Here is a 16,508-nt window from a genome sequence, read left to right on the forward strand (position 1 = left end):
CCCACACTGATGGAAAAACCCCTTACATTGGTGTCAACTGCTTCTATGACGTGGGTTTATACTAGCATAGCTACACTAATGTAGCTCTGCCAACATAGTTTCTGTCTTGTAGACACAGCCTCAGTCTGAATTCTTCCAAGCCTGTTTGTGTTTGCTACTCATGGCAATAACTGAACTATTTATTAATTAATATTTCCTCTTAGCAGTGAGGAACATCAGGGTTTAATTTCACCTCAGCCAGGGACAGAAGTTTCTTGCTAATGTCTTCTTCAAGGCTCCCTTCACTTCTTTGTTCCTCAGGGTATATATTACAGGGTTTAACATAGGTGTCACGACTGTGTACATCAGGGAAATCATCTTATTGGTGTCTGGAGAATAGCTGGACCTGGATTGCAAGTAGGTGAAAAGGGCTATTCCAAAAAATAATGTCACCACCATCAGATGTGTAGAGCAGGTGGAGAAGGCTTTGTGACGGCTCTCAGCCGAGGGCATCATTAGGATGGTGGAGATGATACAGACGTAGGAGACCAGAATCAGCAGGAACGGCCCCATGATAAACAGCATGGACACCCCAAACAGCGCCATCTAATTTATGGAGGTGTCTGCACAGGCCAGCTTCACCATGGGCAGGATGTCGCAAAAGAAGTGGTGAATTTGTTGAGGGCCACAGAAGGGCAAAGTGAAGATCCAAGTGGTTTGTGCTGCTTCCACCAGGAAACCAGTGACTCAAGAGGCAGCATCCAGGCAGATACAGACCTTCCTGCTCATGATCAGCGTGTATTGCAAGGGATGGCATATGCCAACATAAGCCATGGTCGCCAGGAGGCAGCATTCTGTGAGGCCCAGGATGGTGAAAACATACATCTGGGATGCACCATGATGGAGATGCTTTTGTGCTCTACCCCAAGGAGGTGCACCAACATTTGTTGGGCCACACTGGTTGTGTAACACATTTCCAAGAAGGACAAGTTCACCAGGAAGAAATACATGGGGGTGTGGAGGGAGGGACTGAGTTTTATCAGTAGAATAATGACTATGTTCCCAATGATGGTGAGGAAGTAGATCAATAGAAATACCAGAAACAGAAGAACCTGCAGCTCCTGGAGGTGCAAGAAAGACACAAATGTGAGTTCAGTGAGAACGGTTTGGCTTTCATTCAGTTTTTCTTTTTATATGGCATCTGTTGGGAAATTATGGACAAGAGGAAGAAAGAAGTAGCAACAGATTTAGAAGAAGTAGAAGAAGAACCTGTGGAAAATGCATGAAAGTGAACAATAATCACCAAAAATCAGACGAAAGTTGGACACTGAATCGGTTTCTCCTGCTCGTCTTTTTTGTTTAGTTTCTATGGCTGTAAAATATTTATCATGAACAAATGACAGATGCAGAAGAAAATAACTCATCATTGATTGATTCTCTGCTATTTCAGTAGCCCATGCCATGTGACCACTGCACTCAATATGTATTCTACAGCAAGGTCCAGACTAGAATATCCCAGTCCCTGGACCATTCATACCAATTAGTTGCTCTTTCACATTCCTTCTGTGTGTACTGTATCTAATATATCTAGAAGGCTAATTGCATTTTGGGCTGTATAAGTAGGGGCATTGCCAGCAGATCGAGGGATGTGATCGTTCCCCTTTATGCGACATTAGTGAGGCCTCATCTGGAGTACTGTGTCCAGTTTGGGGCCCCACACTACAAGAAGGATGTGGAAATATTGGAAAGAGTCCAGCGGAGGGCAACAAAAATGATCAGGAGTCTGGAGCACATGACTGATGAGGAGAGGCTGAGGGAACTGGGATTGTTTAGTCTCCAGAAGGGAAGAATGAGGGGGGATTTGATAGCTGCTTTCAACTACCTGAGGGGGGGTTCCAAAGAGGATGGAGCTCGGCTGTTCTCAGTGGTGGCAGATGACAGAACAAGGAACAATGGTCTCAAGTTGCAGTGGGGGAGGTATAGGTTGGATAATAGGAAACACTATTTCACTAGGACGGTGGTGAAGCACTGGAATGCTTTACCTAGGGAGGTGGTGGAATCTCCTTCCTTGGAGGTTTTTAAGGCCCGGCTTGACAAAGCCCTGGCTGGGATGATTTAGTTGGGAATTGGTCCTGCTTTGAGCAGGGGGTTGGACTAGATGACCTCCTGAGGTCCCTTCCAACCCTGATATTCTATGATTCTAAGATGGATGATGCCTGTGTATTTATTGGTTATATACAATGTGCAAAGTAGGTTGTTTGATCTTGTAATTGAGAGAGAGGTAGTTGCTAACTATATTTCGTTACTTATTGTAGCGGGGTGGTCACCCGCTCCTGCCCTGAAGGGCTGGAAATCAGCCCTGAAAGAGGGCTGCAGTGGTAAAAGCAGCCCTGAAAGAGGGCTGCAGCTCTAAAAGCTGGGCTGACTGGGGAAGCGGCTGCAGCTGGGCCACACCTCAGTCAGGCCACAGCTGGTCTGTATGAAAAGGCTGTGAGCCAGAGGCTGAGGAGTCTCTCTCCAGGCTGGGAGAGAGCAGTGCCTGGCTGCCTGCAGAAAGGGTACTGGGAGTGAAGCAGGGCTGGGGAAAGGCCAGAGGAGCAGGGGAGCTCTAAGCTGGCAACTCCCCAGGCTGCAGGGCCTGGTCTGAGGCCCACAGAGGTACTGGGTGGTAGAGGAAGGCAGCTAGTCCAGACCCCCCTTGCCTATGATGAGTGGTTTTTACACTGCAGTCTGCCCAGTGAGCGGGGGCTAGATGGTGACCAGCAGTAGGTCACGACTGAGGCAAGGTGGGGATTAGAGGGTTGGGGGGTTCCCAGAGAGGGGAGACCCATGGGCACTGGTGGGGGTATTGCCAGGGGGCAGCCCCTGGGTAAAGGGGTCCGGGAGGGACACGGGGGCCAGCTACAAGTGGGACACCGGCCTGCAGAGGGCACCCAAGATGGAAAAGAGCTAATTCCCTGAGATGACCAGCAGGAAGTGCCGCAGCCGTGAGTCGTGCACCTTTACACTTATAAAATCAATACATCCTACCGCAGGTACAGGGTGTACTCGGGTTATGTGGATGCTGCTGTAACCCATGGTAGGAGAGTGTATATTCTCTTCATCCTTCTCTAGTGGCTAGTTCACATAAAAGCTTTATGAGTCTGCTGCTGCTCCTACCTTAACACTACAGGCTGTGGTTTTTCAAAGTAGCCTAAGAGAGTGAAACCACCAAATCCCACTGAATTTCCCAGCCTTAGCTTGAGCATTAGGGGCCCATGCTTTGAGCTCTGCCCATGTGGTTCATGTAGTAGATCATAAAACCCAAGGCTTCCAAGGGAGGTTGTGTAATCACTGTCATTGGGGGAAGCAGGCTAGACAAACACCAATCAGGGATGATCTAGATTTACTTGGTCCTGCCTCAATGCGGGAGGTTGGACTTGATTACCTCTCTCTTGCAAGCTTATATTTCTATGATTCGATGAAAATCATTGACAGAGGAACTGTCTTTTATCCTCGGTCGGTGCAATGCCTAGGACAGAGCCCTCCTCTTTGTGGGAGATTCAAAGCACTACCGTGATTCGAGTGGAGGGAAATTTCCAAAGGTACCGTGGGAAGTTAGTCCTCCAACTCCAGTCAATGTTCAAGGAGAGTTGGGCAACTAATTCATTTGTATCTTTCAAAATCTTCCCATCTTGGGCCATTAGCTGGTGTAACTCAGTGTTATTGCACTGAGGTCAATGGAACTACTGCAATTTAGACCAGTTAAGGATCTTTCCCAATATCTCAGGCCTGTAATTCCACCTGCATTGGTTCCTTTATGTTATTTCTCTTTCTTAACTGGAGTTCAGAGCAATTTTCTAGGTACTATATATTTCACTACTGTGTAACATATGTCGCTACAGCCAGATTTCCAAAGGTAGCTTGGCCCCTAAAAATACAGATATGTCCCTAGTGGGATTTTTAAAAATCCCAAGCAGATAAAATGTGTAACTCTCATTTGATTTCAATGGGAGTTAGGTGCCTAATCTATTTAGGTGTTTTTGACAATCTCACAGGGCACCTATCTGCATCTTTAGACCTTTGAAAATCTGGCCCACTGCATATAAATATTTCTCTGCTATAAAAGAGATGAGTAAAAATGGAAGTTAAACTTAATGGGTCAGATCCTCAGCTGGTTGGGTCAGATGTTCAGCTTCCGTAAATTGGTATAGTGAAGTTAGGGGCACTATGTTATTTTTACACCAGTTGAGGATCTGGTCCCAAGGTCTGTCTCTTATTCTGGGCAGCATTCTACTCTTAGTGACACTAGAGTAATTCCAGAGTAAATCCTGTTTCTTAAGACATTTAAGGCCAGAATCTGATCTCAGTGTAAACTCATGGATTCAAAGAGTTTAATGTCAGAAGGGTACTGGTCTGATTTCCATTAAACCATAGGCCATTAAATATCACCCAGTTATCACTGTATTGAGTCTAATAACTTGGGTTTGACTACAGCATATCTTCCATAAAGGAACCTGAAGAAATCAAGAAGTGGAGAATCTACCTCTTCCCTAGGTAGATTGTTCCAGTGATTAAGAAACCTCTCTCAAAATTGTGCCTAATTTCTAATTGTAATTTGTCTACCTTTGGTTTACAGCCATTGGTTCTTGTTGTACCTTTCCTTGCTAGATTAATGAGGCTTTAGTACCCTGTATTCCCCCCCCACACACACACATAAAAGCACACACCATATCAACTCACTGCTCAACCATCTTTTTGATAAGCTAATTAGATCAAGCACTTTAAGTCTCTCATTGTCAGTCAGGCATGTTCTCCAGCCCTCACACATTTTTGTGGCTCCTTTCTGTCCCTCTCCAATTTTTCAGCTGCCTTTTAAAAATGTGGACATGAGAACTGGATTCAGTATTCAAAGAGCAGTATTCCAGAATCGGTCTTTCCAATGCCACACACAGAGGTAAAATCACCTTGCTGCTCCTACTCCCTGGCTTGTACTTCCAAAGTATGTATTAGCCCTTTTTGCCACATCGCACTGGGAGCTCATGCTGAGTGGCTTGTCCACTATGACCCTGAATACTTTTCAGAGGTCCTGCTTTCCAGGATATAGTCCCCCATTCTGTAGATATGGCCTCCTAAATCTGGAGTAAATCTTTTGGGTCAGATCCTCATCTAGTTTAAGTCAAAATAACTCCATTGACATAAATAAAGCTATGTTGATTTACATCGGATCTGATGCACTGACTTTCATGGAGCTACTGCAGGATTACTTCAGTGCAATTAAAAGAAGAATATGGCCAGTGATTCTTCATTACTTTCTGCCTTGCATTGCCATGTACATCTTTGCAAAGTGAACATAAAATGTTTCCAGTGGCTGAAATGAGGGTAGAATTCTCACTTGGTGTTTTCCACCCACTTTGCACAGATGTCAATGAGCACATGAGATGCAAGGAAAGGAGAAACAGGTCAGCAAAGCAAATTCCAGTGAATCTGCTGCGTGTGGAAGCTAGAAATGCTTAACCTACCTTCAAATAGGAACAAGGAAGCCTCCCTCTTCTCTTTTCGAAGGACTACCGTGTTGACAGAACGCTGAGTATATCTATGCTCTTGAGTAACCTTTGGGACTAGCTCCCTAAAGAATCACAGATTCTTTGTCTGAAGACAGTGTAGAGACAAGAAAATAAACAGTGAACCAAATCCAAAGCTGGTGTAAAACAACAAAACTTCATTGACGTTAATGAGCCAGATTCTTAACTGGTGTAAATCAGATTCAATGAAACCAGATCCCCATCAGCTGCAGCTCCATTGGAGTCAATGGGGCCAGAACCCCAACTGGGGTAAATTGGTGTCACCTCATTAAAATCAATGGGCCAGCTTACTAGCTAGTGAAAATTAGTGGTAGCCTCAATGAAATCTCTGACATTCACCAGCTATGAAGCACTGTTAGACATTGATTCTGTAACCTTTCCTCCTAGGGGTAATCTTTAATCATGTTACTAGTGTGACATCTGTATGGCTGTTCAGTACAATGGCATCTCTCTCTCTCTCTCTCTCTCTCTTTCTCTCTTTCTGTCACTGGCAGAGAGGGACAATGGAGTAGGCAGTAGGTTCCAGAGTGAACGGACCAATCCAATTAATGGGAGGCAATTTGCATTATGATCGGTTAGTTGCAAAAATCTCACAACAAAATGAACTTTATTTAGTAAAATATGTTTCATACAAAGCTGGGTTCAGTCTTGCCTGGCTGAGACCTCTCAACCAGGCCCAGGAGATTCCATAGGAGATGGTCTGGTAGAGCAGCTCTTTGAATCGTGTATTATATGGCAAAATGCTTTACAGCGTTAAATATGGGTTATGCAACTCACTATGAATAACAGCATTCATAGATTTTAAGGCCAGAAGAGACTAGTCTGACCCCTTACATATTACAGGGCACAGAATTTCACCAAGTTATTCCTATATTGAGCCCATTAATTTGGGTTTGACTGAATGCATGCATTCTGGAGCTGAAGACTTCAGGAAATGGAGATCCACCACTTCCCTTGGGAGTTTGTTCCAGCCGTTAACCACCCCCACAGAGAAATGTGGGCCTTATTTCTAATTTGAATTTGTTTGGCTTTAACTTCCAGCCATTGGTTCTTATTACTCCTTTCTCTGCTGGATTAAACAACCCTTAAATACTCAGTAACCTCTCCCCATGAAGGTACACATGCACTTCGATCAAGTAATTTCTGGATCTTCATTTTAGAAACTGAAAGAGATTAAGCTCTTTAATTCTCTTACTTTCTTCTTTTCCAGCCCTCAAATCATGTCGGTGACTCAGCTCTGCACTCTCTCCAGTTCTTTTCTAGATCCTTTTTTAAAGTGGACACGAAAACTGGATGCAATAGTCCAGTCCTGGTCTCACCGCTGTTTTGTGTAGAAGTGCTATCAGCTCATTACTCCTGTTCTCTTCTCCCCTTGTTCTACATCCAAGCATCTCTTTGACCATTTTAGCCATGCCACCATGCTGGGTGCTCATGTTGAGTGCCTTGTTCACGAAGACCCCAAATCCTCTGCAGAGTCTGTGCCTTGCAGAATGCAGCCTTCTGTTCTGTACGACTGGCTCACTTTTTGTTCCTATTTGTAGAGGAGGCTAAGGCCAGTGTCCTAGAGAGAGAACACGTGTTTTCAGGTGGGATCAGTGTAGCAATGGAAACCGAAGGCCCCGTTCTGGAACTCCCCCTGTACACAGAGTTAACTAGGCAATGAGATATGGGAAAAGAGTATCAGAGGACAGGAACTGGAGAAAAGGAGAGATTGGGGAGCGGGGGGAGTAGGTCACTGCTGGATGAACAGATGGAGGGTGTATGAATCCAGAGTCACAGTTCTGTAAGGTGGGGGTTACAGAGGAAGGAGTGGGGGTGAGGAGGAGGAAGGAATTGGGGAGTGGGATGGGGGAACACTGACTGGGATGGGGTGAAGGCTGGTAGGGAAGAAGGCTCTTATATGGACAGTAGCCAGATTGGGTGATGGGACAGAAAAGAAGCTGGTGTAAAATATCTTGGTGAGAAAGTTGGGAAGGTAGATAGGTAGATCCTCAGTTGATGTAAACTGACATCATTTCATTGAAATAATTTACATCAGGAGAGAATCTGGCCCGGAGAGAAACCAAGTCTGTCATGGTCAAAGGGGCCTAAGGGAATTAGGCACCAAGGGCTAGCATCACAAAAGGATTTAGGCACCTTGCTGCCACAAGAGGTGCCTAAATCCCATAAGCAGGCCCCACTGGGATTCATAAAGCCCCCACTCAGTTACCCTTGAAATCTGTAGGATCCTAAACTCACTCAGCATCTGAATTTTTGCAGTGAAAGTTCCCTCAGCACCTATGTTTCTGCCTCTGGGCATGTGCACTGCATCCCCTCGCCAGGCAACCAGCTGCCTGAGCCCCAGAGTGACAGGGTAATATAGGGGTTCCTCTACCTTACTCACCTGTGAGGCCTGATCCTGTAAGCGTGCTCTGAGCTCGCCTGCCAGGTCAGGCTCCTCTGGGGAATCCCAGTGATTTTCTAGGCACCTAGAAGTTAGTTGAGGTGATTCTCAGCATCCCCATGCCTAGGTCCCACATGGCAAAGTTTCTGGTTTTCCAATGCTGGAAGTAGTTTACAAATGAGACCAAGGTGCCCCCCAATAACAGCACACATTCCCTAGGAGTAGAGTTTTAAAGTGAAATATTTCCATTTAGTAATTCAAACCTTGTGATGCAACCAGATAGGTAGACTTGTACGTTTATTTAAAAGCAGGAAAATTTGCTTAAGATGACTGGAAAGTCATCTCATTCCTTCCCTTTTTGAAGGACTAGTTTTGTTTTGGATAAAATATCAGGGTTGGAAAGGACCTCAGGAGGTCATATAGTCCAACCCCCTGCTCAAAGCAGGACCAGTCCCCAACTATTTTTTTGCCCCAGATCCCTAAAAGGCCCATTCAAGGATTGAACTCAACGCTGGGTTTAGCAGGCCAATCAATGCTCAAACCACTGGCTATCCCTCCCCACTGATCTAGCCCTCCTCCCTTTGTGAAGCTAACCCCTACTTCTTATGGCTGGTGCCAGGCAGACCGTCCCGGAGCCTGCCGCAGCCCAGGTGGCCCCATGGAGAAGCAGGGTGCAGCATTAGCCCTTCCTGTGTCAGCACACCAGGATCTGGGAGCTTAACTTCCCTGAGAGTTCAAACGTTTTCACTAATATCAACCTAAATCTCCCTTGCTGCAGATCCAGCCCATTGGTTTTTGTCCTGCCTTCAGTGGACATGGAGAACCATGGATCTCTGTCCTCTTTAGAACAGACCTTAGCATATTTGCAAACTGTTCTCAGGTCTCCCCTCAGTTTTCTTTTCTCAACACTAAACATGCCTAGTTGTTTTATCTTTTCCTCACAGGTCAGGCTTTCTAAACCTTTGCTTATTTTTGCTGCGCTCCTCCCCCTTAGGTGTGGCACCCAGAACAGGACACAGGACTCCAGCTGAGGCCTCGCCAGTGCTGAGTACAGCAAGAAAATTCCCTCCCATGTATTATGTACAGCATTCCTGTTAATACACCCCAGAATAATATTAGCCTTTTTCATAACTGCCAGGACTGTGTCATATGTTCATAATTGTATTACGTCCCCCTCTGTGGGCTAGAAGAGAATAAGGGACCTGCTGGTAGCTAAAGGAGACCTGCTTTCGCTCCTCTAATAGAGGCCAGGAATTCCAGGCTGGAATTTTTAAGAGACTGAAGAACCATGATTATAGTCCTGAGGAAATTTGAAGACCTTTGAAAATCTCCCACTTGAAAATAAAGAACCATGGTTATAGTCCTCCTCTCTCCTGAGAAATCCAGTTTCCAGAGCCCTCACTTAGAGCTGAGTGAATCATTACATGTCCAAATGTAAAAATCTTGGGGAAAGTTCTATTGTCCTTTTCTATTTCTGCATATATGTGTATATATGGTCTACATATATATAACCCATCCCAGGTGTTAGCTGTTAATAAAGTTTGTCTCTACCTTTTTTTTTTTTTGTCTTTTCATTTGTTTTATCCTATGTTCTAGTGGTGATTAATTGAAAATATCAGTAGCAACGCAGGCTTGAACTTTCTAAGGGACACGGGCACCTAAATCCCATTGACAGTAAATAGGAATTGGGGGCTGGACTCACAGAGAAACTAACTTTTAGGCACCTAGAAAATCACTGGGATTCACAAAGCCTGAGTGAGGGTCCATGGGGCCAGATGGGCTGCATCTGAGGGTGCTAAAGTAGTTGGCGGATGTGATTGCAGAGCCATTGACCATTATCTTTGAAAACGCATGGCCAGGGCCGCCCAGATGATTCAGGGGACCTGGGGTCTTTGGCAGCGGGGGTCCTTCTGCTCCGGATCTTCAGGGGACTTCGGCGGTGGGCCCCGGAGCGAGTGAAGGACCGGCCACCGAACTGCTGCCGAAGACCCAGAGTGGAAGAAGTCCTCGCTGCCGAATTGCCGCTGAAGACCCAGAGCAGAAGAAGCTCCAGGTCTTCGGCGGCAGGTCCTTCACTCACTCTGGGTGTGTTCAGTGGCACTGAAGGACCTGCCACCGAAGACCGGCTGAAAACTCTCATGGGAGCCCCTGAAAACTCTCATGGGGGGCCCCTGCGGGGCCCAGGGCAAATTGCCCCACTTGCCCCCCCCCGGGCGGCCCTGCTCATGGCAATCGGGGGAGCTACCGGATGACTGGAAAAAGTCTAATGTAGTGCCCATCTTTAAAAAAAGGAAGAAGGAGGATCTGGGGAACTACAGGCCAGTCAGCCTCACCTCAGTCCCTGGAAAAATCATGGAGCAGGTCCTCAAGGAATCAATTTTGAAGCACTTTGAGGAGAGGAAAGTGATCAGAAGGAATCAGCATGGATTCACCAAGGGTAAGTCATGCCTGACTAACCTAATTGCCTTCTATGATGAGATAATTGGCTCTGTGGATGAGAGGAAAGCAGTGGACGTGTTATTCCTTGACTTTAGCAAATCTTTTGATACCGTCTCCCACAGTATTTTTGCCAGCAAGTTAAAGAAGTATGGGCTGGATGAATGGACTATAAGGTGGCTAGAAAGCTGGCTAGATCATCGGGCTCAACAGGTAGTGAACAATGGCTACAACGCAAATTGGCAACATCACATGTCAAAATATACAAGGTCAATATCCTTAAATCAAACTCTAATCAGTGCTCAGGTAGCATTTTGCTTACTTTGCCTGTCAGTCAATTTTGATTATTGATGGAAACATTTTTTTTTTTGGTCGTATTTTGTGTTTGGTGAAATCGCCGGTTAGCGATATTTATCGATAAAAATCTATTCCTTCCCAGCTTAGATCTGAGGGAAATCCTCACAGCACTCTACACTGTCTTCTGTGGATTTAGGTGTGTTCAGAGCCCATCTACCAGATCAGGTTCCACAGGAGAAAGAAGCGCAGTCATGTCTATGTTTGCGTGGTTTGAGGATCCGGCTGGGGCTTAGATTTGAGACAGGCAACGAAACACCTTGAGTGAGGCTCCGGTGTACATGTATCATGGTAGAAACATAGGCACTCAAGGGACTTTTGCAGCAAAACTTTCGGCATCGAGTGAATTAAGGCACTAATAGGGCTCGGTAACAGCTAAGTGGGAGATTTGAGGACCTCAGTGGTGCCTAAATTTTCAATTTAGGTGTCTAAAATAGTAGTGTTGTTTTAATTTCAATGGAATACATGGACCCAATCACTGTCCAACATCAAACACTGTTAAACAAGGTTCAGGGTTTCGTATGCACATGCCTCAGCCTGCTTAGTTCCTACGGCAAACACACCATTAAAAATCCTTTAAACCTTTTATTAAAGACAAAGAAAAGAAGAAAGAGCAGTTACAGCATCTGATATGTACGTTATTAAACATGTTTTTTGTTTCAGCCACATCTCTTGTTCCCTGTCATAGAATCATAGAATATCAGGGTTGGAAGGGACCTCAGGAGGTCATCTAGTCCAACCCCCTGCTCAAAGCAGGACCTAATCCTCAACTAGATCATCCCAGCCAAGGCTTTGTCAACCCTGACCTTAAAAACCTCTAAGGAAGGCGATTCCACCACCTCCCTAGGTAACCCATTCCAGTGTTTCACCGCCCTCCTAGTGAAAAAGTTTTTCCTAATATCCAACCTAAACCTCCCCCACTGCAACTTGAGACCATTACTCCTTGTTCTATCATCTGCTACCACTGAGAACAGTCTAGATCCATCTAGATCCATCCTCTTTGGAACCCCCTTTCAGGTAGTTGAAAGCAACTATCAAATCGCCCGTCATTCTTCTCCTCTGCAGACTAAATAATCCCAGTTCCCTCAGTTTCTCCTCATAAGTCATGTGCTCCAGCCCCCTAATAATTTTTGTTGCCCTCAGCTGGACTTTTTCCAATTTTTCCACATCCTTCTTGTAGTGTGGGGCCCAAAACTGGACACAGTACTTCATATGAGGCCTCACCAATGCCGAATAGAGGGGAACAATCACGTCCCTCGATCTCCTGGCAATGCCCCTACTTATACAGCCCAAAATGCCATTAGCCTTCTTGGCAACAAGGGCACACTGTTGACTCATATCCAGCTTCTCGTCCACCATAACTCTTGGGACCTTTTCTGCAGAACTGCTGCCTAGCCACTCGGTCCCTAGTCTGTAGCAGTGCATGGGATTCTTCCTTACTAAGTGCAGGACTCTGCACTTGTCCTCGTTGAACCTCATCAGATTTCTTTTGGCCCAACCCTCTAATTTGTCTAGGTCCCTCTGTATCCTATCGCTACCCTCCAGCATATCTACCACTCCTCCCAGTTTACTGTCATCTGCAAACTTGCTGAGGGTGCAATCCACGCCATCCTCCAGATCATTAATCAAGATATTGAACCAAACCGGCCCCAGGACCGACCCTTGGGGCACTCCGCTTGATACCGGCTGCCAACTAGACATGATCACTACTGGTTGAGCCCAACGATCTAGCCAGCTTTCTATCCACCTTATAGTCCATTCATCCAGCCCATACTTCTTTAACTTGCTGGCAAGAATACTGTGGGAGACCGTATCAAAAGCTTTACTTTGTAGTGCAGACAACCCAGCTTCTCCATATCAGGCAGAGGGGAGAACTGTTGGGTTGTCTGTATCACCTGATGAGGTGTATTAGTTCATACCTTTCTTTGAACCAAAAGCATTTCTTGTGGTTAACAGCCAGTGATAAAGCAGTAGATTGTGACTGATAGGCAGGAAAAGGTGCCGCATAGGCAGGTCATGATCAATTTCTCCTATGATGTTCCAACTACCCCCTTATATGGTAACATATTTATACATATCCATATTACATATTCATGAAATTCTTCCAATTTGCATAAAGCATTTCACAGGTTCCAATTCATATCAAAAACACGCGTGATATTAGTCTTTTCTTTGGTTAATTGTTATTAACCCATAGATGTTGACCACTTCATTTACTGATTACTTTTAGTCCAGAGTTGTTTTTCTCTACTATACTTTCCTTAACTGTACTTTCTTGTTTATCTTAACTTGCCTGGTCTTGTGGTCACCAGTATGGGTGGAGCCCCTCTTTCAAACACACAGTTATTGGTTATATATCAAGCAATGTACACGTTTTATCTTGGATACATTTTGAAGATTTAACACAAATTCAGAAACTTCCCATCACGGAAAGGCTAAAAGGGAGGCCCCCTTCTCCCACAACTCCCATGACATTTTGTGGATCCTTTCCTTTAGTCAAAATGACTGAAATCAAAGCAAAATTTGTCGAGTTCGATTGAAATGAAATGTTTCACGTCAACGTTACCAAAACCTGGGTTCTCTTTCTGACTCACTGTACGACTTGGAGCCAATCGATTCACCTTTCTGCACCTCAGTTTACACATCTGTAGAGTGCTGATTATAGAGAGGGTCACATTCACACAAGGGATATATTGTAAGCAAATAAATGATGCATACATTGTATTTTCCTTTTTAAATGCAGAACATTTTATTTTATATATTCTGATTGGAATTTTTTTTTTTATATATTTCCCTTCTAAAGGCAGATTCTTCTGCATTACTGACATGAAAGGAGTGATTTTAGAAAGAAAGAAAGAAAACTTTTATTTTATTCATACTGGTATATTTTTTTCATATCTCCCTCCTAAAACACCCACTTCTTCTGCACTGGTCACAGGAAATGATCAACATCTTCATCACGGTTTTCGTTCCTAGCTGAGATGCTGTAAGTCCCATATTGGTGGACCAGTGGAAATCTTCTGCTGTGGGACACTTATAAATCACTTGTCAGTTTATAACCCAGCCATCAGCACTGCAAACACAAGGAGCAGCTAAACGACACAATGGGCAGCTTTGAAAAGAAAACATTGGCCTTCCTTTGTGACCCTGCCGGGTGCTTCTCGGGAAATGCTGAGCATCCTCAAGGACTGCAGTGGAGTTGTGGGTGCTCAGCCAATTCTGGGAGGTTGTCTGCACCCCAAACAATCATGCCCATTGTGAAGCAGATGTACTAGGGAATACCAAGCCTCAATACTTCTGCACTCTCTCCTTCTTAGCCCAGCTCAGATTGTGTGTTTGATGAGCCCCAGGCACTTGGCAATTGAGTCTCTCAATGCCTCCTTGACCTTCTGGTTCCTGAGGCTGAATATGAGTGGGTTGAGTATGGGGGTCACTGCGGTGGTCATCAGAGAGGCGACCTTGTTGAAGTTCATGGAGCTGGCTTGCGAGGGCCTGACATAGATGAAGATGGAGGTGCCATAGCCAATGGTGACCACAGTGAAATGAGAGGCGCAGGTGGAGAAAGCTTTCTGCCTGCCCTTGGCAGATGGGATCCGGATGATGGTGCAGATAATATACATATAGGAGATGACTGTCAGCAGCAGGGAGCCTAGCAACACAGGCAGCGAGATGATGAAGTCAATGAATTCCACCAGCCGGGTGTCAGCACAGGCGAGGTGCAACAAGGGGGCGCTGTCACAGAAGAAATGGTTGATGATGTTGGGGCCACAGTAGGGCAATCCAAGTTTGATCACGGTAGGGACCAAGACAGAGAAGAATCCCCCCATCCATGACCCCACCACCAACCAGACGCAGACCTTTCCATTCATGATGGTGCTGTAGCTCAGTGGGTAACATATGGCCACATACCGATCATAGGACATCATGGCCAACAGGACATACTCCGAGATTCCCAGCAGGAAATAGAAGTAGGATTGAGCCAGGCACCCATAAAAGGAGATGGTCTTCCTCTCCGATAGGAAGTTCTCCAGCATTTTTGGGACCACAGTCATAGTCATGAGTATTTCAATGAGGGACAGGTTGCAGAGGAAGAAATACATAGGTGACTGCAGGCGATAGTCAGTGCATATTAAGGTGATGATGATGGAGTTCCCAATCATTGCCACCACCAGGATGATGAAGAATAGCATGAAAAAGAAAATCTCCACCTCACAGGGGCTAGGGAAACCTATCAGGATGAATTCAGTCACACGTGTCCCGTTCCTTGCTTCCATACCTGCTATGATCCTTATCTAGACAGAGAACAATAAAATAATGAAACCAACATATTTTCAAGTGTTATTGAGAACTTTACTCAGAATTGCAGTGGGAAACATGAGGTTTAATTAATAGATAACTGTAAATAATAATGGAGAAGATGTAGGAGAGGATGGAGAAAAAATGGTGAGGAAGAAGATGAAGATGATGAACAAGAACATAAAGAAGGAGAAGAGCCTCTAAAACAAGATTGAATCATTGGGATTGATATGTGAATCACTGGGTGAGGTTCTTTGGCCTATGTTATGCAGGAGGCCAGATTAGGTGATCCATAATGGTCCCATCTGGCTTTGAAATCTATGAATCTATCAAAAAGATGACAACAACAATGAAAATAGAGTAGCAGAAGTTAATGATGATGCAAAATAACTAAACCACAAAAGTGGAACAAGGCATACTTTTATTTTTATTTTCTCCCAAGCATATGATGATCTGATCAGAACATGTAGGCTTATATTTTCAAAGCAGACTAAAATTAATTGGAATTGGCCATCTAAATCTGCTATGTACTTTGACAATCTTAGTTTATTTGTCCATCATCTTTAATAATATTTCAGGGTTTGCTCTTCCCTGCTTCACGCTTTGTGCCAACAGCCTGCCCTATACCAGTGGTTTTCAAACTGTGGGTCACGACCCAGTACTGGGTTGCAGAATGTAAGGCACTGGGCCACGGCGGCTCTGGGCAGCATCACCGACTGGGCCGTTAAAAGTCCCGGCGGCAGTGCTGCATGGCTAAGGCTGGCTAGTCCCTACCTGTTCTGACACCGCACTGTGCCCTGGAAGTGGCCAGCAGCAGGTCTGGCTCCTAGGTGGGGGGGCCATGGGCCTCCGCATGCTGCACTGCCCTGAGCACTGGCTTCGCACTCCCATTGGCCAGGAACTGGCCAGCAGCAGGTGATGGGGGGGTGATGCCTGTGGGCAAGAGCTGCTTGGAGCCGCTTGCACACCTCCGCTTAGGAGCCAGACCTGCTGCTGGCCGCTTCCAGGGTGCAGTGCAATCTGCGGTTCTGGGACAGGCAGGAAGCCTGCCTCTGCACCCCCGCTGCACCACTGACCGGGAGCCGCCTGAGGTAAGCCTGCGCCCCAATCCCCTGCCCCAGCCCTGAGCGCACCTATCCCCTGCCCCCAAACCCGGAGCCCCTTCCTGCACCCCAAACCCCTCATCCCCAGCCCCACCCCAGAGCCTGTACCCCCAGCACAGAGCAGTGACTCCCTGCTGCATCCCAACCCAATGCCCCAGCCCTGAGCCTCCCCCCCAAACCTGGAGCCCCCTCATTCTTGACCACATCCTGCAGCCCTCACTTCCACATCACAACCCTCTGCCCCAGCCTTGAGCCCCTCCCACACCCCAAACTCTTTATCCCCAGCTCCATTGGGTCATGGGCATCAACAATTTTCTTAAACTGAGTCATCAGAAAAAAAGTTTGAAAACCATTGCCCTATACCATACCTACCCCTATACCTACCTACCCTGA

The 16,508-nt window shown here is 45.8% G+C and overlaps 1 protein-coding gene and 1 pseudogene across 1 annotated transcript; both read right to left on the reverse strand.

The window, feature by feature from the left end:
- Nucleotides 1–228: 228 nt before the first annotated feature.
- Nucleotides 229–13,674, reverse strand: LOC128845967 (olfactory receptor 10A4-like; annotated as a pseudogene).
- Nucleotides 13,675–14,039: 365 nt separating this feature from the next.
- Nucleotides 14,040–14,990, reverse strand: LOC128846873 (olfactory receptor 6M1-like). Its single transcript, XM_054046127.1, has one exon. The coding sequence runs from the start codon at nt 14,988–14,990 to the stop codon at nt 14,040–14,042; it is 951 nt and encodes a 316-aa protein (XP_053902102.1).
- Nucleotides 14,991–16,508: the final 1,518 nt, after the last annotated feature.

This window comes from Malaclemys terrapin, chromosome 12 (genome assembly GCF_027887155.1).
Source record: "Malaclemys terrapin pileata isolate rMalTer1 chromosome 12, rMalTer1.hap1, whole genome shotgun sequence".
Taxonomy (NCBI): domain Eukaryota; kingdom Metazoa; phylum Chordata; order Testudines; family Emydidae; genus Malaclemys; species Malaclemys terrapin.